Source organism: Acinonyx jubatus, chromosome D2 (genome assembly GCF_027475565.1).
Source record: "Acinonyx jubatus isolate Ajub_Pintada_27869175 chromosome D2, VMU_Ajub_asm_v1.0, whole genome shotgun sequence".
Taxonomy (NCBI): domain Eukaryota; kingdom Metazoa; phylum Chordata; class Mammalia; order Carnivora; family Felidae; genus Acinonyx; species Acinonyx jubatus.
In genome coordinates this window covers 31,039,982-31,056,591 of record NC_069393.1, presented here as the reverse complement: position 1 = coordinate 31,056,591, position 16,610 = coordinate 31,039,982, and the positions used below count along the sequence as shown (strand labels likewise).

At 55.9% G+C, this 16,610-nt stretch overlaps 1 protein-coding gene across 1 annotated transcript in view; it reads right to left on the bottom strand.

Moving 5' to 3' along the window:
* The window catches only part of SLC29A3 (solute carrier family 29 member 3), a 43,138-nt gene extending 28,153 nt beyond the window's left edge, over nt 1–14,985 (bottom strand). The window contains exons 1-2 of the mRNA XM_027062200.2: nt 14,847–14,985; nt 11,537–11,835 (exon numbers count right to left, since the gene is read on the bottom strand). Coding sequence (XP_026918001.2) covers nt 11,537–11,835; nt 14,847 — 300 coding nt within the window. The 5' untranslated portion in view covers nt 14,848–14,985. The remainder of the gene's footprint in view (nt 1–11,536; nt 11,836–14,846) is intronic.
* Nucleotides 14,986–16,610: the final 1,625 nt, after the last annotated feature.

Below are 16,610 nucleotides of genomic sequence, written 5' to 3'. Positions count from 1 at the left end.
GCAAGAAAAAGCGTAAACAGCAAATTAAGGGGTGGGGATGGGGGAGACTGTAAGTTATATTAAGTGCAATAAACAGAAAAACCAAGTAAGGGGCTATAATAGAGCCTCGTGGGGGTGCTGATGTTGGCGAGGGTGGTGAGAGACAACCTCTCGAGGGGCGTGATGTTTGGACCTGAGGATAAGCTACGCGAGGGGTGAGGGGACAAGCATTCTGGACAGAGGGAACAGCATCTGGTTGGCCTCAAGGCAGGAGTGAGTTTGGTGTGTTGAAGCAACTGACAAAGCAAGCTGATCCTGGATTACAGGGGGTAAGGGAGAGAAGGGGGAGACCGAGCTGGAGGCAGGGGCGGGGCGGGGCGAACAGGCAGAGGTTGGAGTTTGGATCTTATTCTAAGTGCAGCAGGAAACCACTGCAGGATCCTAACCAGCTGGGAAACCTGGTCCTGGCACACGTTCCCGGAGCCCTCCCCGCACTCTGCTGTTCCGAATGCTTACAGCATCCCTCTGAGGGAAGATTCATATTGCAAATGAGGAAACTGAGGCTCAGAGAGGTCAGGCACTCGCCCAAAGTCACACAGCTCCAACCCAGCCCTCTGTCCACAGAGCTTGTGCCCTTATCTGGCGCAGTGGATGGCCTATTTTGTATCTCAAAGAGACCCCTTCTGTAGCCTCCATGGCCATGGAATTGACCTTAGAGGGCCAGCAGCCAGCAAGGCTGAGGCAGGGGTGCTGGCCACGGAGGAGGGAACCGGAAGCACTTGAGACGTTTCGGAAGGTGGAATGAGCAAAACTCGCTGACAGACCGGGTGTGCGAAGACAGAACGAAACAAAGGGGAACCCGGAAGTTTCAGGCTTGACCAACTCGTTGTTAAGTAGAGCACACGGCGGGTCGGGCAGCGGTATCACCCGAGTGTGCCGGTCAAACAATGACCCTGCCGTGAGTCCGAACCCTGAGTGCGGGATCACAGCGCACAATCCTGAGACGAGGGCCCTCCTCCTGGTCCCTCTCCTCGCTGGCCCAGCACCAGCCGGGCCCTCCGCAAACCCTTAGAGATGAGGTCATCATTCTGCACGTATTGGTTGAGCTCAGTAGACATCCTAGGCACGCGGGACTCGGCCCAAGTTCCTGCTTTCGTGGAACTGACTGCCTGGTCAAGGAGAGCTGGCAAATGCATGCACAAATAACTAGATGATACGTCAGACAGCAGTCAGCGTTCCAAACAGAACCCAGGCCAGGGTAGGTGCCTCTATAACAGATCTCAGAACACTAGTGGGGAAGACCTGTAAGGCAGCGCCTAGTCCAGGGCTCAGCAATCGGCTGTCCCCAAATCTGCCCGTCTCCAGTTTTGTAAATACTAGAAACCAGTCAGGCCCATTTGTTTATGGATTATCTGTGGTACAGGGCAGAGTAGCTTACAAAAGAGATCACGTGACCCACAAAGCCTCCACTATGTACCATCTGGCCGTTTGCAGAAAAAGCTGGCCAACATCCACCTCGGTTCTTTTTTTATTTTTATTTTTTTAAATTTTTATTTATTTATTTTTTTAATGTTTATTTTCTGAGAGAGAGAAAGACAGTGCGAGCAGGGGAGGGACAAAGAGGGGGAGACACAGAATCCGTAGCAGACTCCAGGCTCCGAGCTGTCGGCACAGAGCCCGACGTGGGGCTCGAACTCACAAACCTTGACATCATGACCTGAGCCCAAGTCAGACACTCAACCAACTGAGCCACCCAGGTGCCCCCCACCTGGTTTCTTAAGTAAGGAGACAGAGCCCTAAGTCACCCAGCAAATTTGAAACAGCATAAGAAACCAAACCAGCTCTCCTCGACCTCAGGTCTTTCTACCGCTGGAGGGGAGCATTACTTCTGTCAAGCCTTCTACCCCACCCCTCCACCAAGGCTCTCCCAAGCTCTCCAACAAGGCAAGCTGGCCTCTGATTTTCATCCTTTCTGTTCGCCTACCCGCCCTTCAGGCTGAAACCTCAGGAGGCAGAGAAAGGACTCAGAACCAGATAGAGGGAAGGGCCAGAGACACAGTGAGCCTGGTCAATCCACGTGCAAGCGATCCTGACCTCTGAGGGGCGAGAGCTGACTCGGGGCTCGGTCACTGCTGATGTTCCGGCCGGCCTGTCCTTCCTCTTCTGCAGCCTGACCATGTGGCCAGGGCAAGGAGGAAGAGGAGGAGGAGGAGGAAGAGGAGGAAGAGGAGGAAGAGGAGGAGGAAGAGGAGGAGGAGGAGGAGAAGGAGGAGGAGGAGGAGGAAGAGGAGGAAGAGGAGGAAGAGGAGGAAGAGGAGGAGGAAGAGGAGGAGGAGGAGGAAGAGGAGGAAGAGGAGGAGGAAGAGGAGGAGGAAGAGGAAGCCTTCCAAGAAGATACCCTATCTACCCACACAGCCCTCTTCTCATCAGGCCCCTTCTGCAGTCCCCCGAGGGCCGACATGCCTCAGTGTCCCAGGACTGACAGCGGGGCAGAGGGACCAGGCATACGGCATGTGGGGGTGCTCTAGGTGTTCTCCATAGAAGGAAACCCAGGACAACCACCGGGAAGAGGAAGAAGAGGGAGCCCTGAGTAGACCCAGCCAGCACCTGACATGTGTGCAGGGAGATGGAAACCACGGCCGCTCAGGCCTCAGGTGTGTGCACAAACAACACACACAGAGGACCCCCCGAGAAGCCAGCTGGGACCCTCCAGCCCTCGCTGCCTCCAGAGACCCCTCCCAGATGATGATCCCTGTAACGAAGGCACCAGGCAAAGACTGTGGTCTGGCTCCGCTCTCAGGATACACACGATGATCGATCAAGTTAAGGAGACACTTGAGCACTTAAGGCCCAGGCCATGTTCTAATTTGTCGAGGAAATCGCCTCTGGATTCCAAGGACGAGTGCGGGAGGAAATAAAATCGAAGGCGGAGGGGGGGTGGGGAGCGATCGATAGCCCAGGGGGGCCAGGGAGCAAGGTGTGGGTGGGGAGCGGAGGCCGCGAGCACGCTCGGAGAAAATAAAAAGAGTATTTGAGAAGTCGAGGCCACCAAAGGCATGACTGACAGCGTTTCAAGTCGGGCTTTTTCTCTCCCTCTGCAGGACGCAGCGAGAGCTAAAAACAGAAGAAAAAGCCATCACAGGTATATTTATTGGGAATAGCATGCTGGCTGGGCCTGCAGTTAGAATCAGAGGGTGGACAAGGGAATAAAAAAAATGACTCACGTTTGGTTCTAATTTTTAAAAATGGTTTAGGGCTGCCATCCCACTAGCCAAAGCCACTGGGCGGCTGTGGGGAGGGGCCTGCCCTCTCTGCCCGATGGCCACTCACCCATGCCCTGCACAGGAAGCCCGGAGTCCGTTCCTGTCCTGCGGGAGTCCCAGACTGTCTCTGCCGTCTCCCCTTCAGGAGATCAAATCCTGCCTCGATAGACTTTTGGGGGGAAGGAAGGCGTTTCAACACCGTTCTTTGGAACGTTGCTCTCAAATAGCAGATTCCCAAATGGAGTCCATGCATTTTTTTTTTTTTCCATTTGGAAGGATCCGAGTTGCACTAGGATTGGTCTGCAGGAACATGTCGATACGTCTACATCCTTCTGGAGGAACAGCATGTGGCATGGAGAAGTGATTCCCTGATATATCAGGGGCACCGGGCCCACCCTGGGGGGAAGGAGCCAGCAGGGCGGGATCTGGGAATCTGGGTATTTGCCAAGGGCGCCAGGAAACATGATGCAGGCTCAGATACCCTTGGGATGCAATCCTGCTCTTGTCTTCACAGTCCCGTGGCATCAGCAAGTTACTTACTGCTTCCACTTTCCTCCTCTGTCCAATGAGGGCAAAATGCATCCTCATGGCTGGCTCGAGGCAAACAGGTAGAGCAGAGGTTTTCAAATTACAGGCTGCAAGCCACTGAAGAATCTGAGATCCATCTAATGGGTCACGACTACAGTTTTATTTCCTTTTATCGTCGGCTGCGTTCTCTCCTACGGATGAATCGCCTGCATTCTTTTCTGGGACACCCCCCCCCCCCCCCCACTGTGCACCGGAGCCGATGCCCTCCGCTCATGGACCTTGCTCACCATGCGTCCTCCTCTTCCTCAGCACCGGCCTTCCCCTCTCTCCTGGGCCACTTGCATGAGCACACAAAGTGGCTCTCTTTCTCCTGAGTCAAAAATAAAACCAAACCAGGAAATCCATACCCTCCTTGACCACACTTCCCTGGAACTCCTGCGTCACTCCTCTAGAATGAGAGCTTTGGTTTTTTTGTTTTGTTTTGTTTTTTTAATGTTTATTTTGTTTTCGAGACAGAGAGAGACACAGAGCATGAGCGGGGGAGGGGCAGAGAGAGGCACAGAATCCGAAGCAGGCTCCAGGCTCCCAGCTGTCAGCACAGAGCCCGACTCCGGGCTCGAACTCATCAACCGCGAGATCATGATCTGGGCCGAAGTCGGACACTCAACCGACTGAGCCACCCAGGCGCCCCTAGAATGAGAGCGTTGAAGGCAAAACTCCGAGAGACAATTCACGTTTGCTGCCTCCAGTGTTGTTCCTCTTGTGCCCTCTGGCTCACAGCCTGGGGTCCAGATTCTGTCCCTCCCCCTCGGCACTGCTCCCCAAGGCCGCAGAGGACCCACGCGAGGTTAAATCCAAAGGCAGCTCTCCGTCGTCAGCCTAGGTGGCTTGTAGCCACTTATAAGATCATCACTGGCAATCACTGGCTCCTCTTTGCCAACTCTGACCAGAGATTGTTCTCGAGTGGAGGCTACTGTCCCTGTCACAGACACAAGTCCTGCCCAGTGAAATGTGCACTGTGGTCAAAAGCCGTCTGAAAGCACTTGCAAACGCTGGTACGGAGGACAGGGTTAGGACCATGGACGGCATGGGTTCCGGCAGCCCAGCTGGAGTCCCAGTTGTCACTTAGTTCGCGCTTAGTGAGCACAGACTCCCTTGGTTTTCTGAGCCTTGGTTTCCTGCTCTGTAAAATGGGTATAATCCCTATCTATCCCTTGGGGCTGTAGGAAGGACCAAAAGGGACAATGAAAATAAAGCCTCTGGCACACAGCAGAGTGTTTAACAAATGCTGCGAAATTACTGAACGAACCAGGACCCTCAGCACAGTGGCTGGGCTCCTGGGGAGCGCTTCCCTCTGGGTGGTATCTCAAACACTGTGTAGATGCTGCCGGGGTCTGTGTGCACAGGGGGCCCAAAGCCGGCAGCCGAGGGGAGCTCTGATGACCTGTCCGGGAGCCAGTTCTTCCAGAGAACTCTCATCATGTAGCCTAAGTCTATCCGGTGGGTGCTCTGGTGGGGGCAGAGAACAGCTCCTCCTTACCACCCCCCCCATGGTAACGGTTCACTGGGGTCATGTGGCTGCATATTGGCCTCACCTGGAGAACTTAACAATGCTCGTGACCAGGCCCCTCCTTCGATTACACCAGAATTGGATGGGTGCTTGGGGCAGCCAGGTAGGCTTTAAAAGCTCGCCACGGGATTCTAGTCTATTCCACCGGGGTAGATGGGGAGACCAGAGAGCACGCTGGTTAGCAGCACAGGCCCTGCTCACCTCTGGACTGCTCCAGAACCCAGTTCTGTCACTCGCTAGCAGATGACCATGGACCAGGGAGCCTCAGTTACTCTGTTAGGAAACTGGGGAGCACAGTACCTCACTCACCAGGTTATCCCGCAGATAAAGATAGTAGGTCCAAAGGCGGATAGGCATGGGCTTCATAGCAGGGGTTTTATAAAGTCAGCAGGTCATTGCCAAGACCCCTCTGATAACCTGTCCTCCAGTTTACTCTTCTCCAAACCAGTTACCCTGGTTCCTTTAACCCCACCTCTCTGGATTGAGATGTCTGTCCTTATTCATAGGAATAGCTTCCAAGTCACGCTCTGCTGCTTTGGCGGGGGGGGGGGGGGGGTCCTGAGGGGCTGGGCCAGGGCGAGGGTGCTATAAATGAGGGGATGTCCTAGACCCCCACCTGCTGAACTAGACCAACCTGTGTCCCTTCCCTACGTCAGGGTCTTGCTTCATGTCCGTGGCAACGCCCGTGAAAGGACTACTTTCGTGGTGGCCACCGTGACTCCCGGATCTTCTTCTGGTCCTTTGCAGACCCGGGCCATCCCTATCTTGGATTGGGGTGATGGGGCTCCCCTCCCCAACCATACAAAAAGTAACGCAACAAATTTTTATTGTTGCTACGACGTGCTGGGCACTGTGCCGGCCGAGGGCACAGGGATGTATGGTTAAGAGAGCTGCATTCACCGTCCCCAACGAGCTCACAGCTCAATGGGGGAGGCGTGCCCATCTGTGAAGTGGGCACTCTCATCATGGATCATAACAGCCCTGCCTCGTGGAGGTGCTGCAGGGTTAAATGAGCTGAGGCCGGCAACGTGCTGAGCAGTGCCCTGCCCCCCCCCCCGCCCCCCGCCGACACTCAACATAGTGAGTCGTGGGGTAAGCACCTGATGGGGGTACACTGGGCTACTGGGGCTCCCTCCAGTTACGGGTTGGATGGGGCAGCAGCAGATTGCCAGGCCGGGGACCCAGCCCTTCTGACATCAAGGCAGACTGTAGGTTGTCCCCCCCCAATGACCTGGCCGTGTCCTGCAGTCCCCTCGGAGAGGAGCCCTGGACAGGCCGAGGCACATAAGAAGAGTGTGTGAGGAGGCGGCCACGCAGGGCTCGTGGCAGGGAACGACCAGGAGAAGGTGCAGTCCCCCTCCTCTTGGGGACAGGCAGAGGGGCGTGTCTGGCTTATCCTCCCTGGTCCAGGGGCAGCCCAGACAGGCTTGCAGGAGAGGCCAGTGGAGGGCCAGGAATGCCCCGCGGGATCAGGGATGGCTTACAAACCCCAGAGCCAGGAGGGCGGGGGTGGGGAAGGGATCGGGGATGCCGACAGCTTGGAAGGTGGGTCCAGAATCCAGGGGCTGGATTCTGCTGAGGCACCTGTTCTCCCAGGGTGGAAAAGGAGGCCGGACCAAGGGCAGGTTCTCCATCTGGCGGAGTCAGGGTGCGGGGTGGTCCCGTCTCCGGGATAGTCCCCTCTACGCCACTCTCTGAGCCTGACCAAGTTTGCAATCATGTATTCATCTAAATTCTCCGTGACATTCTCTACAGCCCTTCCTCGCTATGTGATTTGAGGCAGGTTACTGAACCTCTCTGGGCCTGGATTTTTGTCTGAAGAAACAGAATTAACGAGAGGCGAGTTGAACACCCCTGCTAGCTCAGGGGGCCCAGAGTCGGGCTCAGAAGACAGAAGACAGAAGACGGTGGCCACCGTGGTGCCCTGCGGCACAACCTTTTCAGAGAAATTCTTCCTTGTTTATGCTGTAATTTTGTGGGCTCTGGGCTCTGGGCCCAAAGGCCTGTGGTGGGTTTATTCAAAGTTCTTATTCCGGGGACTAGAGACAAGGGGGTGGGTGAGCAGGACGCTTTCTAAATCATCCCCCAAACTGTTCTAGGCAGAAGGGAATGAGCCTGCGATGGGAGGTGACCTTGAAAGTGACATAAACTGGAGGGGAGGGGTTCTGTACAAACAATCCTACTAAGCCTAACTCCCCATCCAATGGTATCCATCCCTGGGAAATATTAAAAGGAAAGTACAGAAAAAAACCCGACATCCAGACCCACAGCTTATGGAGTTGCAGGTGGTGGCTGGAGACAGACCCATCTGACTCTCCCCCTCCTTTGCCCAAAGTGGCCCTCAGGTGACAGAGCCGGCCAGCCCCTTCTTGCAGGGAAATCGGGAAGAGAGCGGGAAAGAACTGGGGAGGTGGGTGGCAGGAACGAGGAATTAGGCAAAGAAAAACAGCCTGCAAAATGCAGAGACGCCCCAGCATGCTCGCTTCCCAAACCCGGCCCATGAATCGAGGGGTGACAGGTCTCTCATCTGTGATGCCAAGAGCCAGGAGCTCCGGGCAGCCGCAGGTACTACATCTGCACCTGCCAGTGCTTGGAAAGAGGCAATAAAGCATCGTAGCAGGGCCTGGAATGCTAAGTGCCTGCAGCTGGGAAGGGACCGCCTTACAGCGAGAGCAGTTCGCGGCACACGTCCACTGCGCGAGGCCCCTCTCCCAGACACCGGCCTGTGCTTCCTCTCCTGCCCCGGGCAGCCTGCTCCCGGGGCGGGGAAGGGGGGGCGCTGGACAGAACAGGTGCACGCTCCGTCTAGCCCTGGGGGCTGCCATGGCCGGGTGCTGGCCCAGACAGACGGGGATCTTCTGGATGAAGCCCAAGTGGGCTGGGTAATTTACCGAGGCTGGCAGAAACCGGGATGCTTGAGTCACTGGTACATAAAAGCGGATCATAAAGCACCCCAGCCAAGCCAGACGTCTGGAAATACACCAGGGCCACACGCAGCTTAGAAGTGTGGGCCCCATCCCCCAAGTGATAATAACGATAATAATGTTTATACAGCAACTTAGAGGGGTAGCTTCTCCGAGCCTGTGCTCAGGGCTTTGTACGCGTCTTAATTTACTTAATCCTCGTAAGGACCCTAAGAAGCTGGTCATAGCATCCTCCTCCTGTCACATACCAGGGAGATGAGGCAGCACGGGGGCCAGAGAGCCACGTACAAACAAAGGCAGGGTGTGAACCCCTGCAGTCTGCTTCCAGAAGCCAGGCCCCAGGCAGTGTTTCCCAAACTCTACTGCGCCCCTCAGGAACCTGGGGGGCTTGTTAGCGTGCCGCTGCTGACTCAGCTGGTCTGGGGCAGGGGCCTGCCTCACTGCCAAGCTTCCAGGCGATGCCTGATCCGGGGACCACACCTTGAGTAGGAGGCTCTAAACTACTAGACTAAAATGATGGAAAGAGCCTAAATGTCCATCAACTGACGAATGGATAAAGCAATTGTGGTTTAGGTACACAATGGAATACGACGTGGCAACGAGAAAGAATGAAATAGGGCCTTTTGTGGCAACGTGGAAGGAACTGGAGGGTGTTACGCCAAGTGAAATAAGTCATACAGAGAAAGACAGATACCATATGTTTTCACTCCTTTGTGGGTCCTGAGAAACTGAACGGAAGACCATGGGGGAGGGGAAGGGGGGAAAAAAGGTACAGAGAGGGAGGGAGGCAAACCATAAGAGACTCTTAAAGACTGAGAACAAACTGAGGGTTTATGGGGGGGTGTGAGGGGGGGTGATGGGCACTGAGGAGGGCACCTGCTGGGATGAGCACTGGGTGTTGTATGGAAACCAATCTGACAATAAATTTCATAAAAAAATAAAAAATAAATAAAAATAAACTACTAGACTACTTTCCCATGACATCCCTTCAGCTGTGGAAATGGGTCTACACCACACTGCTCTGGCTCTGGGGGTGTCCACAAATTCCTCAGTCAATAGGAACAGGCATTGGCAGGGGGTCAGAATCAAGGGGCTGGGGCCAGGGGAGAGGGCGTGAAGTCTTAAAATAACCCTGTCCATTCCCCACCTCAGCCTAATTTGATCAGAATCTCTGGGGTGGGGCTCAGACTGGGATTTTTTTTTTTTTTAATTTTTTTAATCCTTGCTTATTTTTGAGAGAGAGAGACAGCACGTGAGCAGGGGAAGAGCAGAGAGAGAGAGGGAGACACAGAATCCGAAGCAGGCTCCGGGCTCCGCGCTGTCAGCACAGAGCCCGACGCGGGGCTCGACCTCACAAACCGTGAGATGGTGACCTGAGCCCAAAGTCAGACGCTCAACCGACTGAGCCGCCCAGGCGCCGCAGACTGGGATTTTTTTTAAAACTCCCTGGGTGATTCCAACGTGGAGTCATGTAGAGTCCCTGAGACAGACAACAGGGCTGCTCCAGTCAATGAGTCAGATTTATCCCTACAAGACTGGGGAAAGTTCTTCAGGGTTCGGTCAGGGATTTCAAAAGTGCTTTCAGAAAAGGGAGTGGTGAGCCACTGCCTGGGCCAGTTGAGGGGTATGGCTCCGGTCTGCTAGTGTTCCCTCTTCTTGTGTCCTGGAGGAGACAGGCAGCTGGCAACCCCCAATCTGGCAGGCTTTCAGAGATGCCCCACCTTCCCCATCCGTGAGCTTTCAGGAGTGAGCAGACACCAGCCTAGATCGGCTGTGGGCTGTGTTAACCAAACCTGTGAGTCCTCTTCTCCACTAGGCCTTGACCTTGGCCCAGCCCAGTCCTAGCAAGAATCCTGCTAAGTCAATTTCTCGAGAAGACCCCACCCTTGATATCTGATGGCCCTGGATATAGGAGCAAGCTCCACATCCCCCACCCCTGGTGGACAGGCCCTTGGCCTGCCTTTAGCAAGAATCCCCCTGCCCTTGAGGGCTCTTCATACTAATTTTTCATCCACTGAGCCCTCACCCTCCTCCTTGGCTATAAATCCCCACACGTCCTTGTAGTATCTGGAGTTGAGCACGACCTCTCTCCCTTAGTGGAGCCTTCCTTACCGTTTTAACAAGTGGCAGAATAATCTCTTCAACACTGCCCCTGCCGGAGGGAAAAGTCATACCACACAGTGAAGGGCCCCGATGGTGGGAGGGGGCGTGGTGCCACTGCCGACTAAACACAATGTCCACTCCTCACCTTGGCATTCAAGGCCTGAGCAAGGACTTCGGGGCCCGGGCAATGACCTCAAGCCTCGTTTTTCTCTTAGGTGCACCCCACATCGAGTAACGCTCGGTGCTTTACTGCCCTTCACACACCAGAACTTTCCCCCATCCTGCCTCTGCTCAGGTTTTTTTCTCCCACCTGAAAGTTCCTCTCCCTTCTTATCCACCTGCTCTGAGTCACAGCCATCTCTCCCCTGGTGACAAGGACTTATCCTCGAGTCTTCGTTTCCCCCCATCGTCTTTAACCGTACCACCTCTCAGCTTATCCGGGCACACGGTTCTCTGGGATAATGACAACATTTAAAGGCTACATTTCCCAGCCTCCTTTGCAGCGCATGTGGTCATGTGACTCAGTTCTGACCAATGCGATGTAAGCAGAAGCAATGAGTGTGACTTCCAGGAATGTGCTTATGCCTCTCTTCCTCCTCTTGCTGTAATGGCTGGAGCTCCAACAGCCATCTTGGACTGTGAGGTGATCCTTAATATGGAAGCTATACCTGATAGAGCAACAAAATTTCCGACCCCACGGAACGTCACACCAGCGTTGGGCTGGCCCCTCCAGACTTGAACACGAGAGAAAACTTCCCTTCCAGCTTGTTTTAGCACTGCTTTTTTGGAACTTTCTGTAACAGCTGACCTTAATGCGATTAGAGCCACCTTTTCCAATCCCCGGAGTCACGAACTCTGGATTCTTGGGTTCGCCCTGTGACACTGCACAGAATCACCGTTCGTGTCTTCCGCCCGAGTGAAACAGTAAGCAGTCTGAGGGCTGCCATCCTGCCTTATCCATTTCCATTCCCACCACATGAAGCAGGAGGCCTCACACACAACGCAAAGCATGTCTCGGGATCAAAGCCTTTCTACTGTGCTCCACACGACTCACTGGCTTGCATCCATATTCTCAGCATCCTGGAAACCCAAGCAAAGCTGCCCTTCGCCCCAACCAGGCTGCTTGTTCCCACCGCCCCCACCCGCTCCCGGGATGAACACTTCCTTACCAAGATGTCCGAACCCGTGGCTTCCTCCCCTGCGGTTGGGCTGGAGCAGTTGCGGAGTTTGAATAGCCAGTACTCCTTGGCAGTGACAAAGAAGTTCCATGGCAGTAGGCCACCAATGCCCAAGCTGAAGAAGATGATGTAGGTACCGTTGAACCGGTCCTTGGGCCTCTGCAGGCCGGGCGGCGGGCGGTCTAGCAGCTTCTCAAGGAGCGCTTCCTGGTCAGCTCGGAGAGTGCTGCCTGCAGGTCTGTAGGTGGCGTTTGCACTGTGGTGAAAGTCATCCTCTGAGATCATGGCCACTATTGGAGGAGAGGGAAACGGAGACAGGGCAGGTGATCAGAAGCTTAGCCTGGGCACAGCTAGGGACGCACCGTCCTACAAGCTGACCACGCCCCCACCCTGGGTCACCAAAGCACGGTTAGAGAGCTTCACGGTTAAGGATCAGGGAGAAAGACAAGATATCGGAACGGTAAGTGACCAAAGGATCACCCCCCGCCCCCCGCCCCCGACTCCCACGCAGGCCAACACAGGTAGCAAATAAGCCAGAAAGCAGGGCTGGGCTGCGTGGGGAGGAGAACATATCCACATACGTATGTACGTCCTCTGGAAGGACACACAAGAAATTTCAAAGAGTGGCTACGTCTGAGGCGGGAGGCTGGGGGCGATGGGGAGGGAGGGATCTTCACTCCCTACTCTTGTGTGCCTTTGGAATTGCGAACGACATGAATGTATTATGTGTTCAGAAATAAAACCATAAATGGAAGCAAAGACATTCAAAGTAAATAGCACTAAAAAAACAACCACCACCAAAAATCCATGGTGTCTAAGAGATCTAACAGTCCACTCGCTCATTTAATTTGCGGGAGCTAGAGGTCCGAAGAGTGGAAGGTCACACACCAGGTCCACGGCCAAGGCTGGGTTGGCAGTTCCTGCCCCGGCCCCCACCTCTGTCCCTCACATCCCACCGGGAGACGGCCACTCCCAATCTGCGATAGCACCTAAGACTAACCGAAATTTCTGCTAGGAACCATCGCCGACATGACCTTGGGCGAGTGGCCATGCTTCGGAGCCTCGATTTCCCCGTCTGCAAACCGAAGGAGGCCTTCTCACGATGGTTATACAACTGCAGCTGGCTGTCAGTGCCTGGACCGTGGGAGCAGCTCTTACACAAACGTCAGCGTCTTCCCTGCCACCGTGGGCTTGTCACCTGGCGGCTGGCTGCTGGATTCGGCTGAAAAGTCGTATGCCCACTTCTATGCTCTATATAGCACCTAGGACATGGTAGCAGCTTGATAAATGGCAGTACTTCCAAAGAGCTGACGATGGGACACTGTGGGGTCTCCCGTAGCAGCTCCCCTCCCCCTCTGTCACCCAGTACATCAAGAAATCAACGCAGCGCAGCTCGGCTCCCATTAAGAGGCTGAGCCTTAAGTCACAGCATCAAGCCAGGCGGAGTAGAGCCTTTCTTCCCTGGGGACAGGGGAACACCCTGTCCCGCAGGCACAGAGCCTTCTCTGCTATTTCAGGAGGGCCACACAACATTCCTTGGAAGTCAGGACAGGAATTATTGCCTCCTTTTTTCAGGGGCGAAGAACGAGGCCTTGATTTGTCCCACATTCGAGCAGTGAGAATCGCCAAGAGTTAACACGCAACCCGGTACTCATGCAATGCCGGTCAAAGGCCCGCACTTGAGCCTGACAACAACAGCCCAGCGTGATAGGCACTACGCTGAGACTCATTTCGCAGAGGAAGAGAGAGTCTCGGAAAGGTTCAGTCATGTGCCCGAGGTCACGCAGCCGCCCAAATGGCAAGAGAGAGGTCGCACAGCCAAGCAGACTGAGGCCCGGGTGGGAGAGGAGGCTGGCTGGCAGTGTGAACCCACTTCTGCTGGCTCCAAGTCCAGATCTCCTTCTAGAAGGCCTCACAGCCAAGGAGCTGTGAGCAGAGGCAAAGAGGGTGCAGGGCACCCTCAGCGATGTTTGCTGAATGAATGGATTTTGCGTGGCCAGGATATTCTCTCCTACCGGGGTAGCTTGTACCCCGGAGCGGCAAGCAAGAGGTACATACCTAAGCCTCCAAGCCAGCAAGTCTATTTTCAACTCCCCTGGTTGAGCAGAGCCCTTCCTAGCCTTGATCCACAGGGAGCCCAGCACTAACAAACTAACCAGGGTGGGCACACAGGCATGTGCAGACACACACACAAATTTCTATATTAGTGTGGAAAAATGTAAAAATGATGACCCGTGTAGGACAACAGACACAAGGGCAAGTGGTTCCTTCCAGATGCTCCAGCTACAGGGGCGGGTGCGGGGGCCAACGGTGGGGTCACTCCAGCCCACTCTCATCTCCAGGCATTTATTTGTCCGGGACCATTCAGCCTTGACTGAGCTTCTGAAGAAGGAGCCAGAAATTTTCTCCGACCTGGGTCACAGGCCAGGGCATTGGAGTGAGCAAAGTCTTATTATGGTTCATAAAAGCTAGCTGCTGGCTTTTGGATTAAAAAGAAAGAAAAAGAAACCGAAGGAAGAGCCGTGGTATCGTCAGCACGGGCGGGCTGTGGCCTGGCGTGTGCCCCTCAGGCACCTGCAGGAGCCGGCCGGGCTTGGCCCTGCTCCCTTCCTGGGGGATGTGGGGGTAGGGGCAGCGCCGGCACCAAGAAGCAGAAGTGGGTGGTGCCTGAGGCCGCTGCAGGCCACCATCTGGAACTGGCTGCCGGTTCCGACCCGGTTTCTGACTGTGGCTAAGTCAATCTCCCCTTCGGGCCTCCATCTCCCCGCCTGTGAAACGGGGGCAGGGGAGCTGGTGCTAACCTATGGGAAAACATTGCTGGGGAACACAGGGCGCCGCCCAGAGGCCGTGGCAGAATGGGCTTTGGGGTTGTGGACACCTCCAGCCTCAGACTCCCCAGTTGGAACTGAGCGTCAGCCACCTCCTGGATACTTTGGGCTCATGTGTCCATACCCGGGCCCCCCAGGTGGTGAGGTCCGGTCTCAGGAAATCCACGAGGAGGAGAAAGAGGAGGGCAGAGAATGGGGCGCGGCGAGAGAAAGAGGATAGCGACCCGGAAAGGGGGAAATTGAGGGCGAGGGGAGCAAGAAGGAAGAGAAGGGACGATGGGGTGGGAGACAGCGACAGGCGCCCAAGAGGAGGGGCCGGGGCTGGGACGGAGGCCCTGAGGTCTCTCCCGTGGAGCAGTCCCCGGGAGGGCTCGTGCGGGGAGGCCGCCGAAGCGCGAGCCCCAGGGGACCGCCGGGAGCCTGAAGAGCTGGTCGGGTGCCAGGCCCGCGCCCGACCTCCGGCCCGCACTTACTGTCGCCGCCGCGCCGCCGCCGCCGCTGCCTCCCCGGCCGCCGCGGCCACTGCGACTAGGGGCTCGGCGGGGCCGCAGGCCGAGCTCCGCCTCCCGGCCCCGCCCCGGCCCGCTGACGCCGGCGCTTCCCGGTTTGCAAACCCTTTTCTCCCTTTGTCCTGGGCCGGCCCCCGCGCGCCGGCGCCGGGCTGCAGCTACGCGCCCATTGCACGGGCGGACAAAGCGAGGCGCCGGCCGCCCGGTGCACCGCCCGTGCTGGCCCTGGAGCTCGCGGGGGCCCTGCGCGCTCCTTCCCCGCCCCCCCCCCCCCCGCAGGAGCCGGACCCGGGGACCCGATCGTCTCCAAAGCCTGCACCCCGGGACCCAGAAGAGCTCCACCTTGCCCCCAGACTCCCGCAGAGGGCGCCCCCTCTAACTGCAGCGCCTCACTCCTCCCTGATCCCTCTGCTGGCCCAGCCACCCAGCTTTTGCGCATGGTGTCCGGCCTTCTGTATGCCAGGCCAGCGCCATGGCGCTTTGCCTTGTCACCACCTTCCGGAGACTCCTTGTCTGGCTGAGGCAGAGGGGTGGCTGGGCTGGAGGGCACACGGTCCTCAGGATCGTCTGCCAGGCCCTCCCACCAGCCCCCAGACATTTGTGTCTGAGGGACAGGCCGAGGGGGCCACCTTTATCAGACGTACCCTCTCTCTCTGCCATGCCCCTTACGTCCACTGTGTCCTAACCCCTCACATGCCTGAGGGGCAAGGAGAGCTGGGCATATGGGAAACCAAGATGCAGCCGCGGTTCTAAAGCCCCTGCGGGCCTGTGATGGATGCCCCCCAAGGCACAGGGTGCGCTCAGTGCTAGGTGCCCTTGGGGCAAGGTGAGACTCAGAACACCGTGCTTCCTTCATTCAATTGGCCTACTGCCTGCCAGGCCCTGCAATGAGGACCTGTGATATCGTGATATAAGAAAAGAAAGCCACAGGTCCCAGACTGAGTTCCCAAACCGCAGCTTAATCCCCAAACTCAGCGCAGTTTCAATCTCCCCTCCAGAAAGGTGGCCTTAACTGGTCAGTCAGGAAATACTTCTTTCCGTCAGCCCCAATGAATCTGTCACCTAGGGTCCTCCCCATTCCCCTCCCTCAAAGAAAGATAAGGCAATCCGCATGATAAGGCTCTTGCTTTTCCCCTGGCAAACAACCTTCTCTGAAACAATCTTTATTTATTTACTTTGTTTTGCTAATAACGTTCTCACCCCACCCTCCGTCTATAAAAACCTTCCATTATGTACAACTTTCCTGAGTGCCTCTCTCCTTGCTAGATGGATTGCTTCCCGGCCCCATGGATCATTTAATAAAGCCAATTAGAGTCTCAAATTTACTTACAGGACGGTGGGGCCTGTGTTTGCCCCCCAGGTGTGTCTGACTCTAAACTTGGCACCTGTTTGCGGGTCCATCATGTGCCTTTCCCAAGGGTCTGGAGGCGGGTGGGGTGGGAGATGGGAGGGAGGGAGAAGGGTGGACCGGGTGGGCTGGTGTCGGGGGCAGTGAAAAGACTGGCCCAAGGCAGGACAAAGGAGATAGAAGTTTACAGAATACACTGCAAGGGAACAAAGGAGGGCCTGTCGGTCTGGAAGCAGTGGAGGGGGAGGAGCTGTAGTTAAGGGGAGAGAGTGAGGAGGTGTGGGAATGTATGGAATTTTCCTTTTTTGGTACACCCCCCCTAGGGTTCTCTAAGGAGCCTGTTTGGGTGGTCACCGTGGGCCCTTTTACCTTGCCCAAGC